The sequence below is a fragment of the Stigmatopora argus genome, chromosome 8 (assembly GCF_051989625.1).
Source record: "Stigmatopora argus isolate UIUO_Sarg chromosome 8, RoL_Sarg_1.0, whole genome shotgun sequence".
Lineage (NCBI taxonomy): Eukaryota > Metazoa > Chordata > Actinopteri > Syngnathiformes > Syngnathidae > Stigmatopora > Stigmatopora argus.
Window position 1 is genome coordinate 1,741,815 of NC_135394.1, and position 17,350 is coordinate 1,759,164.

Sequence of the window (17,350 nt, forward strand, 5' to 3'; positions counted from 1 at the left end):
CTTCACTGAAATCGTTGATATTGCTCTATTATCTGTATCTTGACTACTCTCAGAATCCAGACTCTTTACTCTTTCTAAATACACCAGAACAAAATGACAGACCTCAGTGCAGCATAGTCACAAAAATATTATTTTTCTGTCAATGATCTGAACATACACAACAAGATGAGGTGACCGAGTGGTTCAGGTGATGGACTGCTAATCCATTGTGTTCTACATGGGTGGGTTTAATCCCATCCTCATCGGATTTGTGCTGATCCTACCGCAGTAGCAATTTTGTGAGTCGATCACTTCATTTTGGGACTTCACTGAAATCGTTGATATTGCTCTATTATCTGTATCTTGACTACTCACTCAGAATCCACACTCTTTACTCTTTCAAAACACACCAGAACTAAAACGACAGACCTTAGTGCAGCATTGTCACAAAAAAAAAATTCTGTCAATGATCTGATTTTATACAACATGATGAGGTGACTGAGTGGTTAAGGTGATGGCCTGCTGATCCATTGTGTTCTACACACATGGGTTCAAATCCCATCCTCCTCGGATTTGTGCCGATCCTATCTCAGTAGCAGTTTTGTGAGTCGATCACATCATTTTGGGACTTCACTGAAATCGTTGATATTGCTCTATTATCTGAATCTTGACTACTCACTCAGAAACCAGACTCTTTACTCTTTCAAAACACACCAGAGCAAAACACCAGAGCAAAACGACAGACCTCAGTGCAGCATAGTCACAAAAAATTATTTTTTCTTTCAATGATCTGATAATTCACAACAAGATGAGGTGACCGAGTGGTTTAGGTGATGGCGTGCTAATCCATTGTGTTCTACATGCATGAGTTCAAATCCCTTCCTCATTGGATTTGTTCAGATTCTATCTCGGTAGTAACTCAGGACAAAACGACAGACCTCAGTGCAGCAGAGTCACAAAAATATTTTTTTTCTGTCAATGATCTGAACAAATACAACAAGATGAGGTGACCGAGTGGTTAAGGTGATGGACTGCTAATCCATTGTGTTCTACACGCATGGATTCGAATACCATCCTCATCGGATTTGTGCCGATCCTACCTCAGTAGGAGTTTTGTGAGTCGATCACTTCATTTTGGGACTTCACTGAAATCGTTGATATTGCTCTATTATCTGTATCTTGACTACTCACTCAGAATCCAGACTCTTTACTCTTTCAAAACACACCAGAACAAAACGACAGACCTCAGTGCAGCATAGTCACACAAAAAAAAATTCTATCAATGATCTGAACAATTACAACAAGATGAGGTGACCGAGTGCTTAAGGTGATGGACTGCTAATCCATTGTGTTCTGCATGCATGGGTTCAAATCCCATCCTCAACGGATTTATGCAGATCCTACCTCGGTTGCAATTTCATGAGGTGATCACTTCATTTTGGGACCTCACTGAAATCATTGATATTGCTCTATTATCTGTATCTTGACTACTCACTCAGAATCCAGACTCTTTACTCTTTCAAAAAACACCAGAACAAAACGACAGAACTCAGTGCAGCATAGTCACAAAAATATTTTTTTCCTGTCATTGATCTGTACATACACAACAAAATGAGGTGACCGAGAGGTTAAGGTGATGGATTGTTACAACAAGATGAGGTGACCGAGTGGTTAAGGTGATGGACTGCTAATCCATTGTGTTCTACACGCATGGGTTCGAATTCCATCCTCATCGGATTTGTGCCGATCATACTTCAGTAGCAGTTTTGTGAGTCGATCACTTCATTTAGGGACTTCACTGAAATCGTTGATATTGCTCTATTATCTGTATCTTGACCACTCACTCAGAATCCAGACTCTTTACTCTTTCAAAACACACCAGAACAAAACGACAGACCTCAGTGCAGAATAGTCACAAAAATATTTTGTTATGTCAATGATCTGAACAAATACAACAATATGAGGTGACCTAGTGGTCAAGGTGATGGACTGCTAATCCATTGTGTTCTACACGCATGGGTTCGAATCCCATCCTCATCGGATTTGTGCAGATCCTACTGAAATCGTTGATATTGCTCTATTTTCTGAATCTTGACTACACACTCAGAAACCAGACTCTTTACTCTTTCAAAACACACCAGAGCAAAGCAAAAGACCTCAGTGCAGCATACAGTCACAAAAATATTTTTTTCTCTCAATGATCAGTTTTTATTCATCAAGATGAGGTGACCGAGTGGTTAAGGCAGGGGTGTCAAACTCATTTCACATCGTGGGCCACATACGGCCTAGGGAGATGTCAAGTGGGCCGGACCATTAAAATTATACCATGCTCTGCTATAAATAACCAAAATATCATGTCTTTCCTTTGTTTTGGTGTAAAGAAGCACAAGAACACTAGGAAAATATTGAAATGGAATGAACTATCCTTTTACAAAACATTTCATGAAACACCTCATATACATGAAACATACATACACATACAATACATACTGAAAATTTATGGAGTTGTATGAACAGTAGAATTCCATCACACAACTTTTGTTTTGAAGCTGCTGACTAACATTAAAGTGCACATTTTTTAAATCACCACAGTAAGGATTCATCTTCACAGAGCTGTATTCTTTCAATGCAAACAGTTTCTAAGGCAGCATTTTAAAGGTGTTAGTCTACTCTGGACTTGTATTTGTTCCTGAAACTTGGCATCTTTTGGCCTGTACAAGTGCATCAACACCAGGGGTCATGTCCTGACTAGCTGTCACTTTCAGAAGCGGTAGAGACCAAGGTATTAACAACGTCGTAACAAGCAGCAGATGGCGCATTGATACCGTCTGCTGCTTTCAGTCTGTCTCAGTGATGCGCCTTGTCTTCAACTCTGATGGAAAGAGTGCGCCCCTTAGCGGACAATCCATGAATTGCAGCGAATTAAAAATATTAATTCCATGTCTTTTATGCATTTTTTTCCACTTTCAAATTATCCTGCGGGCCTGATCGAACCTTCTTGGGGGCCGGTTCCGGCCCGCGGGCCGTATGTTTGACACCCCTGGGTTAAGGTGATGGACTGCTAATCCATTGTGTGCTACATGCATGGGTTTGAATCCCATCCCCATCGGATTTGTGCAGATCCTACCTTGGTAGCAAATTTGTGAGTCAATCAATTCATTTTGGGACTTCACTGAAATCATTGATATTGCTCTATTATCTGTATCTTGACTACTCACTCAGAATCCAGACTTTTTACTCTTTCAAAACACACCAGAACTAAAACGACAGACCTCAGTGCAGCATTGTCACATTTATTTTTGTCAATGATCTGAATTAATACAACAGGATGAGGTGACCGAGTGGGGTTAAGGTGATGGACTGCTAATCCATTGTGTACTACACGCATGGGTTCGAATCCCATCCTCATCGGATTTGTGCAGATTCTATCTCGGTAGCAACTTTATGGGTTGATCACTTCATTATGGGACTTCACTGAAATCATTGATATTGCTCTATTATCTGTATCTTGACTACTCACTCAGAAACCAGACTCTTTACTCTTTCAAAATACACCAGTGCAAAACAACAGACTTCAGTGCAGCATAGAGTTACAAGAATATATTTTTTCAGTCAATGATCTAGTATCAGACAAGAAGATGAGGTGACCGAGTGGTTAAGTTGATGGACTGCTATTCGTTGTGTTCTACATGCATGGGTTCAAATCCTTTTCTCGTCAGATTTGTTTATATCCTACCTCAGTAGCAATTTTGTAAGGCTTTGATCACTTCATTTCAGAACGAAAATCAATGACCTTGCTCCATGTTCTGTTTCATGATTGGTCATTGAGAATCCAATCAACTTCCGTTTTCAAAAACCCATCTGTATGATTTTTCTCTAAATGAGCTGACACCATCAATTATGAAGTGGCTGTAGTCGCCAGTAGTTGGACTGCCTTAAGGTCCTAACAAATCTGAACAAGTACGAACACATAACAAAGCATTCGAACAGCACGCATAAAAGAAAAGTCAGAATGTATATGAAGGAGTCTCCTGTGTGCCCTCTATGGTGCAAAAAATGTTTGGAGCGTAAAACAAGCCATACCCCATCACTAGACCGCGGAAGATGGAGAAACTTGTGGGAGGGGCTGTCGGCGGAAAGTTTTACATGTTTGCAATGTTTTCCACCGCGTAAGGCAAAAACATAAAAAGGTAGGTGTTGGAGTAATCATTATTATAAATGTGTTTGCAATGAATATAAAGCCTTATAATATACATGCTTACTATATTAATCAATATATTTGCTTATTAGGAATAGTAATGCTCATCCTAAATGTGTAACTATATTAAACAATATATATATATATATATATATATATATATATATATATATATATATATATATATATATATATATATATATATATATATATATATATATATATATATATATATATATATATATATATATATATCGCTTTTATGTTAGAGTTAGAATTAATATGTGCTTTCAACGAAGACAAATGCTTACTCCAAGGTCGCTCTCCAGGACAGCTGGCTCCAGCTTGAGATACAAGTTCGCAATGACTTAACGATACACTGAGTCCTTGCTCCGAGGACTGATTACTGGAAGATACGCCTCAACCCTTTCCCCAGATGCAAGTTCACAATGAAGATCTGTGAAGGACGCTTAAATTGTTGTTGGTTCAGCGGATGGCTATCAGTCAACCTCCGGGATTACTCGCATATTGTTTTAATTTGTGACGCTAGGTTTGCTTGATTATGGAATTGTTTTGTTTCTTGCTTACGCAATTGGATCGAATCGATAACCTTGTAATTGTTTTGATTTGAGGCCTTAAATGGGCAGGACATAATGCCGCTCGACAGAATAATCTTGACCGGACGAGCGGGTAAATGTATTCTCTTCTTGCAAGGATTAAATGGTGATGTGACTACAGATGCCTTTTTTATTGAAAGCTGAATTTGGAAATACCTAAGGATAAACCTAACATTGGATAAACCTAACAGTAGGTTTGAAAATTAGAATTGTATCATGTCTAAATATAGTTGTTTTATTAGCTCAAGTTCGTTAACTTCATATCCTCGCTGGCAGTCTGTCCTAGAGTGCGTTAACATTGAAACTATCCAATTGGCCAAACTCTTTCCGCCACTTATTCTTAAGGAATAAAAAATTTGCAAGGAGTATCAAAGTTATGACTTCACATTTTCACATGGAATAGACTTGTGCATTCATTTTTTAAATACACAGATCTATCCGAACAACACAGTGTATTACTCACACAGTAGTCGCTGTCTCTCTGGCAGGCTATATGCAAAGCTGTTCGACCTCCCTCTTTAGGGAGTGTCTTGTTACGTATCCTCCAGGATTTAGCTGTTATTGTGGGACCCTGTAAATTAAATATAGTATTTATTTGTATCAATCAAAGCAGCACTATTTCTGAAAGGAATCACTTTCTTATCGTGCAGATTTAAAAAAAATATGTTTATATTTTATTTATCATTCAGGTTTACTACACACCTTATCTGGTTCATAGATGTCATCTTGATCACATGCCCGTGCATCTGGATCTGTTAAAGCATGTAGCAGCAGTTTTGTGATCTCAGGACCTTCTAAACCTGGCAATGCTGCAGCTACATGAAGAGGATAAAGTCCTTTCCTCTAAAACACAATAACAAGATTTTACAAAATTAAATGAAGCATATTTTAAAAGAATGGCTATTAGGCAGGTTGATGTCGAGTGATTTGCGGGTAAGCCTCACAGTCTTGGGGTCGAGGGTTCGATCCCAGGTCTATCTCCCTGTGTGGAGTTTGCATTTTCTCCCAGGGTTTGCGTGGGTTTTCTCCAGGTGCTCTGGTTTCCTCCCACTTACCAAAAACATGCAGGGTAGACTGGTTTAACAATCGAAATTGCCCCCAGGTATGAGTTTTAGCGTGAATGGTTGTGCGCCTCCTTGTGCCCTGCAATTGGCTGGCCACCAAATCAGTTTCCCTGTCTAGTGCCCGTAGTTAGCTGGGATAGGCTCCAGCACTCCCAACCCTTGTGAGGATAACGGGTTCAGAAGATGAATGAAATAAAAAAGAATATCCAAATTTTGTCATGACAGGGCTTCATCAAACTTCACCCATTATTTATATTAATAGGACACCATTTGATACTACACCCCCTTACAAAAGAGCACGTTTAAAATGACTTATATACACTAATTGCTAAACCAAGCACTAATTACTACCGATTTCAAACTCAGTACTCTCTTTGTTGTCTACTTCGGCTTCGTCTGATGGTTGATCCCATTACAAAAGGGTGTTTTGACTGTGTTGTAAGTTTTAAGTGGTAGTAGTGCCACAATAAACATGCAATGCAAGGGCTAGCTCTAAAAACTGTTTTAAAAACAGCTATTAGAGTAAGAGGGATTTTAAGTGGAGTTAGTACCGTTCAAGCTTAGAAAGCAGGGTAGAGTGGATTTTATTTTATTTTTCTTTGTAAATATAGTGAGTAGTAGTGGTACTGTTTTTTAAGCTTACGACTTCCTCAGAACACCCAAGTGATTGGCCGCTGCATATGAATGAGGCCCGTGGATGCCATCAGTGTTTACTGGAGATTTTTAATCAATCAAATATTTTTGTCCAACTTCTCGCCATATAAAACCCAGTCAGGCCGAGGGCCAGACAGGCTGGTTGTTTCCCCTCTCACCCAATCACAGGTCCAGCACCTGCTGGGCTAAGCAATGACAGGTGCGGCTCATCAGACACCAGGGAGCTATTTAAGGCACCCAGAGCTTGACCACATCGCTGTATAAGCTTTATCAGTTCACTGTAAAGTACCATATATTCACGACTATAAGGCGCACTAAAAAGTCTAGAATGTTCTCCAAAATAGACAAGGCGCCTTATAATGCAGAACGCCATTTGTATGCTTCATTGCCTGACTGAGAGCACTTCTTGCCAGCACGCTTCATATATATATATAGAGAGAGAGAGAGAGAGAGAGAAGGCGGACGTGGGTGGGGTCAGGCTTGCAGAGGGGGTGTGTGAGAAGATGCTAAAGGCACGCCCCTATCAGATATCCGTATATAGTCTGGGCATGTGCTTTATTGCAAAACAATTCCGGTTTGGTTTCTAAGGCTTATCTATCTTCTTACCTATCAAACTATTGTATGTGTGCAAATTTTGCTAATATTTTGTGAAATTTCGAGGAGTGTGGCCTAGTCAGGTAAACACTTTAGTCTGAAAATGACTCAGCTTTTGGACCTCATTTAAAATTTAAACTATTTCAGGCAACAACACTGGAAAGCTACCTCAGGAGGAAGAGAAATATCAGTTCGTGCCCCACAGAGTAAATGTTTCTTGACAGTTTTAGTATCAGCTGCCAAAATGGCTAAAAAGATGACAGGTAAGGGGATTCTTGAGGTGTTCGGGTCAGCTCCACGATCCAGTAACAGATTCAGTGTGGTCAAACGAACACGGTGCCTAGTGGAAAAAAAAAATGTAATAAATCAATGGGGATACAGAGTGAGAAAGCCGCACATGCAATCAAAAATAGTCATACTCAAATTTCATTGCAGCCATTTTGCGAACAGTCTCCTCAGTATCACCAGAATTCTGCTGAAACCAAGCATGACTCAAAGCATTAGCTGCTTCCTGCAGTAAACTCTCAGTAACATGAATGTTGTAGTTGTACATGCAGCATGCAGAGTCAAAAGCTGCATTGACATTTTTGTTGTTGTCCTGCTACAAAGAGTTGGATCAAAAAGATGCTGTAAGTATAGAGAGCTGATTGAAATGATTTAAAAAAAAAAAATGTGTGTGTTCCATACCTTGACAGTTCTAGATAAATATTCTTTCCACTTCACACTCCCCAATACAATATGGCCCTCCTTCACCTCAACTAAGCGTTCTGAAAGCAGGACCTTCTCTTCATTTCCACCGTCGTCCCTCCCTTCAGTGTCATAAAACTCTCTTATCTTATCACCACCATCTAATTTACCATCTTCTCTTCTGTTTCTTGCCTTCCCTTTTATTCTCTTGCTGCAAATGGAGCTTTTGCTTGACTCTGCCTGCCTAATTTGATGACCCATAGTAGGGGATGTCATCTGGAAATATAGCCGTGGAAAGTGATTAGGCCACCTTGTGTTTTTTTTTCAATGTCCTGCACCGAAAATATGCTAATTATGTAGACTCATACACTACATGCAGTCATACCTCCACGTACAAGTGCCTCTAGGTACAAAAGTTTCAGGTTACGATTTTTTTTATATGCTAATGAGTGACTCGAGATATGAAAAAGATCTGTGATCCTTATCTGTAATTCTATTTTAAATTCCCCTTATTAAGCGATTAAAAAGTGTACAAATGCAACGAGGCATATTTTCACACACACACATACAGACACACACACAGGACACACGTAAAAGTCTAAAAAGTACTACAATGTGGACGGCTTTCGGGTTCTTGCCGCCAACTGACGGACAAACACCAGTATTACATCTATAACGGCCGTGGAGGGAGATATTTCAGTGCTGCAGGGCATTTTCATATGCTTTATTTATTTTATGACATTAACAAATCATTTCCTTATAATTTTCTCTCATTTCTGTGTGTTTCCTCACATCTTTCATACAAAATTGGGACACTTTGACCAATTTTAAAAGGGATTAGTTGGTAGTTGTGTGAGGACTGCTGGAACGAATTAGAGAATTTACATATTAAGTACACCTCTCCTTGCGAAATTTTCAAGTTACGAAAAAAAGTTTTGAAACCAATTAATTTCGTGAGTAGAGGTACGACTGTATGTCTATATCTATTTCCCTATTACTCTTTCTATCTATAGTGCCTAGTGAAAGTATTCAGTCGCCTTGAACTTTTCAACCTTTCACCACATTTCAGGCTTCAAACAAATATATATTTTTTAAATGTCATGAATAAAAAACAAGTAGAACACAATAAGAAGTGGAATGCAATTTATTCAATCTTTTAAACTTCTTTAACAAATAAAAACCTGAAAAGTGGAGCATGCAATATTATTCGCCCCATTGCATTAATACTTTGTGGTGCCACCTTTTGTTGCATTTACAGCTGCAAATTCTTGCAAAACTGTTCGAGCTCAGTGAGGCTATGGAGAGCGTTTGTGAACAACAGCCTTCAGCTCTGCCCACAGATTCTCGATTGGATTCAGGTCAGGAATTTGACTTGGCCATTTTAACACCTGGATATGTTTATTTATGAACCATTCCATTGTAGACTTGGCTTTATGTTTTGGATAATTGTCCTGTTGGAAGATAAATCTCCATCCCAGTTTCAGGTCTTTTACAGACTCCAACAGGTTTTATTTCCAGAATGGTCCTGTATTTGGCTTCATTCATCTTCCCATTAATTTTAACCATCTTCCCTGTCCCTGCTGAAGAAAAGCAGGCCCAAACTATGAAGCTGCCTCCACCATGTTTGACAGTGGGGATGGTGAGTTCAGGGTGATGAGCGGTGTTGCTTTTACGACAAACATATCTGTTTGCATTGTGGCCAAAATGTCGATTTTGGAAGCCTGAAATATGGCTAAAGGTTGAAAAGTTCCAGGGGGCTGAATACTTTTCGCTAGGCACTGTAAATCAATATACATACACATACACACATATATGTACCTATATATATTATTAAATGAAAGGTTTTTTCTGTGTAGTCTTACCTTACTATCTACCTTTTCTTCATCTCCCTCTGTGTATACCTTGGTCTCTTTAGCCTATAAAATGCACAAATAGTTTTTACGATTTGTGTACTTTATATAATAACTTAAATGCATACAAATAAATACATATCTTGAATATGGAAAATAAAGGGGCTGATTTCTTTCTGAATGAATTGCAATAAGAAACGTACAGCATACGAAGTCTTACTTTTGTTGTGCATGTGAGTCCAGCGAAAGTGTATAGAGACTGAAAAGGATAGTAGAGTACGTGACAAACAGACAAGGCCGACATTCCCTCGCAATTCACCTTGTCGATGTCAGCCCCCAAATCTAACAACAACTGGATTACGTCATTATGACAGTTGACCTGAGAAGAAAGCGATACATGTAAAAGGTTACCATAAAAGAGTTTCAATTTTTCTTTTAGTAAACAAGTCAATCAAGCTTATTTAAACATACAGTAATACCTCGTCATACGAGTGCCCCGACATATGAGCAATTTGAGATTCGAGTAAAATTTTGGGCAAATATTTATCAAATATTTACTGTCTTTGTGGTCGCAACTTTTTTTTCCACGTTAGTCAGTGCAGAATGGCGGAGGAGCTTGTTCGATAATACGAGAGGAGCATATACTACTTCTCGCTGGCAAGTGGTCGTGCATTATACATATATGTACCATAAAAGTGAGGACATGTGTGCATCAATTTAGAGTGTTCAACCAGCCTGCTCTGCATGTTTTTGGTATGTGGGAGGAAACCGGAGTACCCAGAGAAAACCCACGCAAGCCCGAGAGAACATGCAAACTCCACACAGAGGCAGACGTGCTAACCACTCGGCCACCCGGAAAAACAACAGGACACTATAAGTTATAATCTTACTGTGGCAGCAATCAGTGCAGTGTGCCCCTGAGAGTCTGCTACATCAGGGTGAACAAGACCATCAAGGAGAAATTTTAAAATAGCTGGTCCTTTTCCTATGGATGCCTGTTGGATCAACAGCTCCGATGTGACTTCCAACTGTCCTTTAGGACCAAAACGTTGCCTTTTTAATGAAAGAACTGCATCAACATCCCAGTCTAAAGTTTCAGCCTGTCGTCTTGGAGATACATACAAAAAATATTTTATAATCCGATCATTTCCTTTTAGGTCTTGACTTTTTACAGTCATACTCAATAAATATAGTCAGTCCCACCATTTTCATAATCAAAACGTTTTTTGGATTCTTACCTGTGTTTGTGAATGTGGGCCAAAATACGGACTTGTAAGGGCAGGCTGTTGTGTGATTCTCGTCGGTAGCCTTTATACACATGACAATCAGACTCCCCTAGCTGGCCATAAAAATGATTGTCAAACTCTCTTTTACGGTCTGGGGGAAAAGGTAGGTGGTCTCCATCTGCAGAGTAATTCTCCATACCGCAAGGGAAGGCATTATTTGTGTCATTAGGTATCCAACTCTCATCTGAGTCTACCTGAAGAGGGAAAATATAGGATGAACAAAGCAAAGCATAAAATGAAGTCCTGTGTTTTTTTCAATACAAAAGATACAATGTTACCTCTATTTATGAATGTTTCCACATACAAAATATTCAGGTTACGAAACTCTTTTGAAAGCCAACTAGTGCTCCGATCTACGAAAAAAAGTTACAAAATCCCCCAAAACGTCAATGTCTTTCCTTTTGTTCATTCATTCAGTCATCTTCCGTACCGCATATCCTCATAAGGGTGCTGACGCCGATACCAAGACAGACTAGTACACCCTAGACCGGTCTCCAGTCAGTTATAGGGCACACAGAGAGACAAACGACTATCCGCACTCACAATCATACCACCACCAGCAGGAATTGAGCCCGCTCCTGGTCTCTCCAAAGTCAGGCGAATTAACCTCTACACCACAAGGCTGGAATGCCTTTTCTGTATCCGTTATTTCATTTTGAAATGATTGCGCTAGGGTTAGCGTCTTGCCGGACAATCTGACTGCAGTCCGCTGTCCTCCCATTGGCTGTCTTACGAAAGTTCTTCATTTGTTTTGTTTTTTTGAGTGCAGTTAAATAAACTTTGTTCTTATTCAAAATTACTGGTGCAAATGAAATAAAGTAGGCCCTGTTATCCATCCATGTGTGATATTGCAAAGCAATACGGCCATAATCCACCTACCATTGCTATGATATTGAAGCAAAAAAAAGCATTAAAAAGCAGAGACTCCTTGGAATGGCCTCTCTGTAATGAATGACGAGATACAGAGCCTGTTACTAATTTGGACAAAGAAGGAAGAAATTGCAGGACAGTGACAGAGTTTATCATTTCTGAAAAAGCAGTATTTAATGCCAAGTTGTTTTGAATTCATAATTTGAAGTTGTTTATGTGCATGTGTTCGTGTACTTTGTCTGTTGCCTACCATTAGGTTCCTCCTAACACCTGCATGAGTAGAAAATGTTTTGTGTGCTTGCTATTCATTTTAATAGATTATTAAATCATTTTATATTATCTTATTTTATCTATAAATACTGCTCTATCTACAAAGAGTTTTGGAACCAATTAATTTCCTAAGTAGAGGTACCATTATATAATAATTGCCACAAATATATCTTAGAAGGATGGAGAGTGGCAAATAAAACAAAGTAATAATTACATTAATAAATAAATAAAAATCCTAGTGAGCGGCCCGGCGACTTGAGTGGTTGGCGCGTCGGCCTCACAGCTCTGGGTTCAAATACAGGTCAGTCCACCTGTGTGGAGTTTGCATGTTCTCCCGGGCCTGCATGGGGTTTTTCCGGGTACTCTGGTTTCCTCCCACATTTCCCCCCAAAAAACATGTATGGTAGGCTGACTGGACACTCTAAATTGCCCCTAGGTATGAGTTTGAGCCTGAATGGTTGTGCGTCTCCTCGGGCTGAACACCAATTCAGGGTGTCTGCTGCCTCTGGCCTGAAGTCAGCTGGGATAGGCTCCAGCACCCCCCACGACCCTAATGAGGGTGAAGCGGTTAAGTAAATGAATGAATATTACCTTGCGCATTTACTAATTTCAGTAATTCTTTAAAGATGCTGTAAACTCAAAGTAAAAATGAACAAAATGTTGGATTGGGCCAAACACTGATGTTAACAACCTTGACAAATATGAATGAATTAAAAAAATAATTGAATAAGTACAGAGAATTAATCTTTAAAATCATCTTGTCCTGTCAGTGGTAGGATTCTGTAGGCATTTCCCTGCCATAGGGTCAATCACATTCCCAGGGCATGCTAGCATTGATGCTAATGTGTTTAGCATGTTTCCTCGGTAAAATGATTTAATTGGGGCACTCTGCACATATGGTCTCCCACCAAACTCAGTGGACGAGCACTGAGTGGGACTAGCACTGACCTAGGACCAAACAGTTATACGTGTTGCTGCATGCATTTTACCTGACTTTGAGAATGGGAGAAGATGGTTTGCTCCAAATAGGCAGCATATTCAGTTAAATTCTTAAGGCTGAAGCTTCCTTGTACAGGGGTACACAGTTGTATCAGATGTTTCCCATGCCAAAGCCCCACATCCTGACATCCATTTGACTCAGTAAGTACACCAGGCCCAAACCTCTGGTCAGCATGGTACAACCCCTGAAAAAGTGCAAAGTATTTTGGTACCATTCATGAACATCTATAAAGACAACATTATGGGGGTTACCTTAAATGTAGCTCCATCAGGGAAAATATGTACTCCATAACCTTCTCTCCAGTTAAGGTAGAATTTACCAATGAATTTGTTGCCTGATGGCCAACAGTACATTCCATTGCCATGCCTGTAGTCTTTGTAAAAAGACCCTTCATAGACCTGAACATGGCATAACATAGGATGTTAGTTAGGGTTTACTTACTAGATTATACAAGCAGAGGGGCCCGGCTTTGACGGTCCCACCCGCTTGGGCACCAAAGCCCAACTTTCGATCTAAAAAAAAGTGTTTTTATCGATTTCTAGCTCTGCAGTACAGATGACTTGGAATAAGACATGCATGCAATGTCTCTGTATTGTGCTATGGAAACGCAGATAATTATTTGTCTGGCTGGTTTGCTTGTACCGGTAAAATTGACCCAAAATTGAAAAAGGCTACCCTCAAACTGAAAAACCTGAAACAGAAACCAACACTTGATTTTCACCTGGACATGAAGCACCAATTAAAGTAACAGAAGCCTCTGCTTGTTAGATGTAAAACGCGGCCGTAAAATGTGCTGAACTTAGTAATAGGTTGTTTTTGAGAATGCACTCGTGTCCAAAATCGAGGATTTTTATCCATTCTCAGCTACGTGCAGCAATTAACCTGGAAAAAGACAGGTGAAAAAATGTTTGCATCTCCATGGTGCTTTAAATAAAGATTTTTTTTGTCTGAAAGTTTCACATGTACCGAAAAAATGAGCCCAAAGTTGCACATTTAGACCTTAAAAATGCGACTCCCAGTTAGAAAGTGATTTTTTGAAAAACTGGGGCCCAAATTCAAAAATCGAGTGCGGTAACATCCTAGAGCCGTATATTTGCCATTTTTGGGGGGGTCCAAACCGCATTAACAAAACACACTAACACACACACACACACACACACACACACTCAGAAATAGTAATATGTATAGATATAAAAAGTGGACATTTTCTCCATCACATTTTTTCTCCATAATCACTTGCTTGAAAATCAAATTTACTGGGAGGGTAAAGGATGGCGGTTTATTTATTGTGAAGTAAACAATTCACCTACGATTAAAAATGAATTGTTACCATGAATAAAATAATTAGTGATCACAGACTTTAATATGTCAAGGTTAAAGATTAGAAATACAATTTATGTGGCTGACTCAATCAGTGTTTTGACAGTTATTCAAATTTCAAAATGCTGGTCTAGTTGCTTAGGAAGAATATTGGCCAGAAGCAATAAGAAGATGAAAGTAATGCAGACTTTGGGAGTCAAGAACTACATTGAAAAAAGAAAAATCTGCCATCAGTGCCAAATAGCTATTTATGATTAGTCTACTGATTTCCATTTACAGTGACATCATGCAGTAAAATGGGAATATTTTGCAACTAAAGGATCAATTCAGGGTGGCCCAGCAGTTGAGTGGTTAGTCGGCCTCACAGTTCTAGGATCCTGGGTTCAAATTCAGGTTGGTCCACTTGGGGCTAGTGTGGGTTTTGTCTGTGCACTCTGGTTTTGTCCCACATTCAAAAACATGCATGGCAAGGCTGGTTGGACAATCTAAATTGCCCCTAGGTATGAACGTGAATGTTTTTCGTCTCCTCGTGCCCTGCGATTGGCTGGCCACCAATTCAGGGTGTCCCCCACCTCTGTCAATAGTTAGCTGGGATTGGCTGTGGCACCCTCCACAACCCTAGTGAGGATGAAGCGGTTCAGAAAATGAATTAGTGAATGAATAGGATAATTCTCACCAAAAAGTATATATATAAAAACTATTCCCTTCAAATGGTCCCCAGGTGGATGAATGGTTAGTTCATCAGTCTCACATTAGGATACCTGGGTTCAAATCCAGGTCAGTTCACCTGTGTAGAGTTTGCATATTCACCCTGGGCCATATTTGCTGTTTTTTTTCATAGGGTGAGAACGAATTAATTTGTATTTAGTAGTTCATTTCTAGTTTTAGTCCGCTTATCCTCAAGAGACTACAAGCAGCATTTTCATATTATCACTGATGAAACAATGGCATGCCTCTCTCATTATTCGGTCTTACCTCCCCATTTTTCCAAGTGTACTTTCCCTCGCCGTGTTTGAGTCCATTATCGAAATCCCCCTCATATTTGGAACCGTCGAGAAACTCCTGGACAGCAAATCCCTGTCGTATTACCTCGACGACTCCATTCTTCGGACTCCCGGGCCGTAGTTTTAGTTTCATCGTAACTCGCCCTCGGGCAGTCAAAACAGCTCCGGGGTTCGACAACATTTAGGCGAGAACCCAACCGAACATTTACCTTAATTCGTTTGCCTTGCAGCTCTCAGAGAGGGAGTTGTCTTCGGTGTTTTCATGTGTAAAAGTGCACCACATTGAAATACTTTGTTTGGCGTCATAGCAAAGACAATCTTAGACCCCCTTTACCTTCAAGATTGTATTATATGACGTCACTGATTGATAGCTGGCTGCCAGCTGTTTGTCTTTCAAAAAGTTAGTTTGACTCTTTTTTTTTAAAGAAACAATTAAAAAACAAACCTATGTTCGATCTAAAAGTCATTTTAACTCGCGATGGGGATCAATCAAATCCATTTGAGCCAAAATGGCTGACACCAAATGATACGTTTTTAGTGGCATTGACGGCGATCGACGTTAAATCCTCTTCGAATGTGAGGGATATAAAGTCTATTGCGGTCAATGGCACTAAAAGCTAGCCGTTTGTTGTCAGCCGCTTTGGTTCGAATGGATTTGATTGAAAATTTGATTAAAAATTGGCACTTTGATTGGAGCGTTGTATTGATAAAATCATTTTTTTCCAGGAGAATCAGGTCAAAGGTGCCACCAATCAACCCAAGATAAACATCATTTCTTACCTTACAATCAATACTAGAAATATAATTTTAAAAAAATAGAGTGAGTTCGTTGTCCTTTGGTTTGGTTGTCAAACCTGCTTTATCTCGACCACCAGGTGACGTGCTTTCACAATATCATTAAAATGATCATAATTGTGCTCAGAAAAAAAATATCAGATTGTGATTATTGTAAAGTCACAAATCCCTTTGAGGTTACAGAAATGTCAAGGACAATTTAAAAAATTAAAGTCCTCACTTTTATTTTATGGGCTTTTCAAGTTTAGTTATGGTGTGTTGTATGGATTAAAAGCTACAGTTTTGATTTACTTTATCCAGTTTCTTGTTGTACTATTTTACAGCAACATTGGAACCCTGTTTTAATTTAATAGTAAGGTTATAATGTAGTCTTGTTAATCAGCGTTCCATCTTTATTAAGATATTTTTGGGGGGTTGGAGTGTATCCCAGCTGACTCCAGGCCAAAGGCGAGGGACACCCTGATTTGGTGGCCAGCCAATTGCAGGGCACAAGGAGACAAACAACCATTCACACTCACACTCATACCTTGGGGAAATTTAGAGTGTCCAATCAGTCTACCATGTATGTTTTTGGAATGTGAGAGGAAACCGGAGTACCCAGAGAAAACCCACACAGGCAGGTGGACCGACCTGGATTTGAACCCAGGACCTCCACTGTGAGGGCAAGGCGCTAACCACTCACGCCGCCGGGCTGCCCTGTCAAAAACACCCCTATCTTTTATTTAGAAGTCAACATTTTTTAAGAAAATTGTTTTTTTTTAGGCCCGATCTTACCTCGACAGCTAATTAAGCTGATTTTGGTGTGCACCTTTTGTTCAATAAATTCTAGTTTTTGTGAATTGACTCCTTTGTTCCTTAGTTGTTGTGGGTCCATCTTTAATCATTCATAATAAGTGTGTAGATTGGAAGCTATTCCTGCAAGACTAAAAAATGTAACAACTAACCCCAAATTTTCCTATCTAAAATCACTTGGTATGTAGGCTCGATACTGAAAAACACCAAAAACAGGATAATACAATGGAAAAACATATGTATGTTCTAAATTCACCACCTACTCACAAAGTAACAAATGAACAAATCTAGTGGTTATAATCTTTAATACTAAAATGTGACATTACTCAGTACAGACTTACCACGGACGAAACAGAGAGAGAGAAAGAGA

The 17,350-nt window shown here is 39.5% G+C and overlaps 1 protein-coding gene and 4 non-coding genes across 8 annotated transcripts in view; 4 read left to right on the plus strand and 1 right to left on the minus strand.

Moving 5' to 3' along the window:
• Positions 1-15,929, minus strand: part of LOC144078526 (ankyrin repeat and MYND domain-containing protein 1-like) — a 59,833-nt gene extending 43,904 nt beyond the window's left edge. The window contains exons 1-12 of one of the 4 annotated variants that reach the window (XM_077606643.1): positions 15,365-15,929; positions 13,321-13,467; positions 13,059-13,253; positions 10,882-11,123; positions 10,534-10,750; positions 9,864-10,022; positions 9,656-9,709; positions 7,794-8,069; positions 7,526-7,704; positions 7,275-7,446; positions 5,497-5,637; positions 5,258-5,365 (exon numbers count right to left, since the gene is read on the minus strand). In XM_077606643.1, the coding sequence (XP_077462769.1) occupies positions 5,258-5,365; positions 5,497-5,637; positions 7,275-7,446; positions 7,526-7,704; positions 7,794-8,069; positions 9,656-9,709; positions 9,864-10,022; positions 10,534-10,750; positions 10,882-11,123; positions 13,059-13,253; positions 13,321-13,467; positions 15,365-15,574 (2,100 nt within the window). In that variant the 5' untranslated portion in view covers positions 15,575-15,929. Of the gene's footprint in view, positions 1-5,257; positions 5,366-5,496; positions 5,638-7,274; positions 7,447-7,525; positions 7,708-7,793; positions 8,070-9,655; positions 9,710-9,863; positions 10,023-10,533; positions 10,751-10,881; positions 11,124-13,058; positions 13,254-13,320; positions 13,468-15,364 lie in introns of all 4 variants that reach the window. The other 3 variants (XM_077606642.1, XM_077606644.1, XM_077606645.1) reach the window with 3 other exon arrangements.
• trnas-gcu (transfer RNA serine (anticodon GCU)) lies at positions 980-1,061 on the plus strand. The gene has a single exon. It is a non-coding gene; the product is annotated as a tRNA-Ser (tRNA).
• trnas-gcu (transfer RNA serine (anticodon GCU)) lies at positions 1,633-1,714 on the plus strand. The gene has a single exon. It is a non-coding gene; the product is annotated as a tRNA-Ser (tRNA).
• Positions 1,938-2,019, plus strand: trnas-gcu (transfer RNA serine (anticodon GCU)). Its single transcript has one exon. It is a non-coding gene; the product is annotated as a tRNA-Ser (tRNA).
• Positions 3,307-3,390, plus strand: trnas-gcu (transfer RNA serine (anticodon GCU)). The gene has a single exon. It is a non-coding gene; the product is annotated as a tRNA-Ser (tRNA).
• Positions 15,930-17,350: the final 1,421 nt, after the last annotated feature.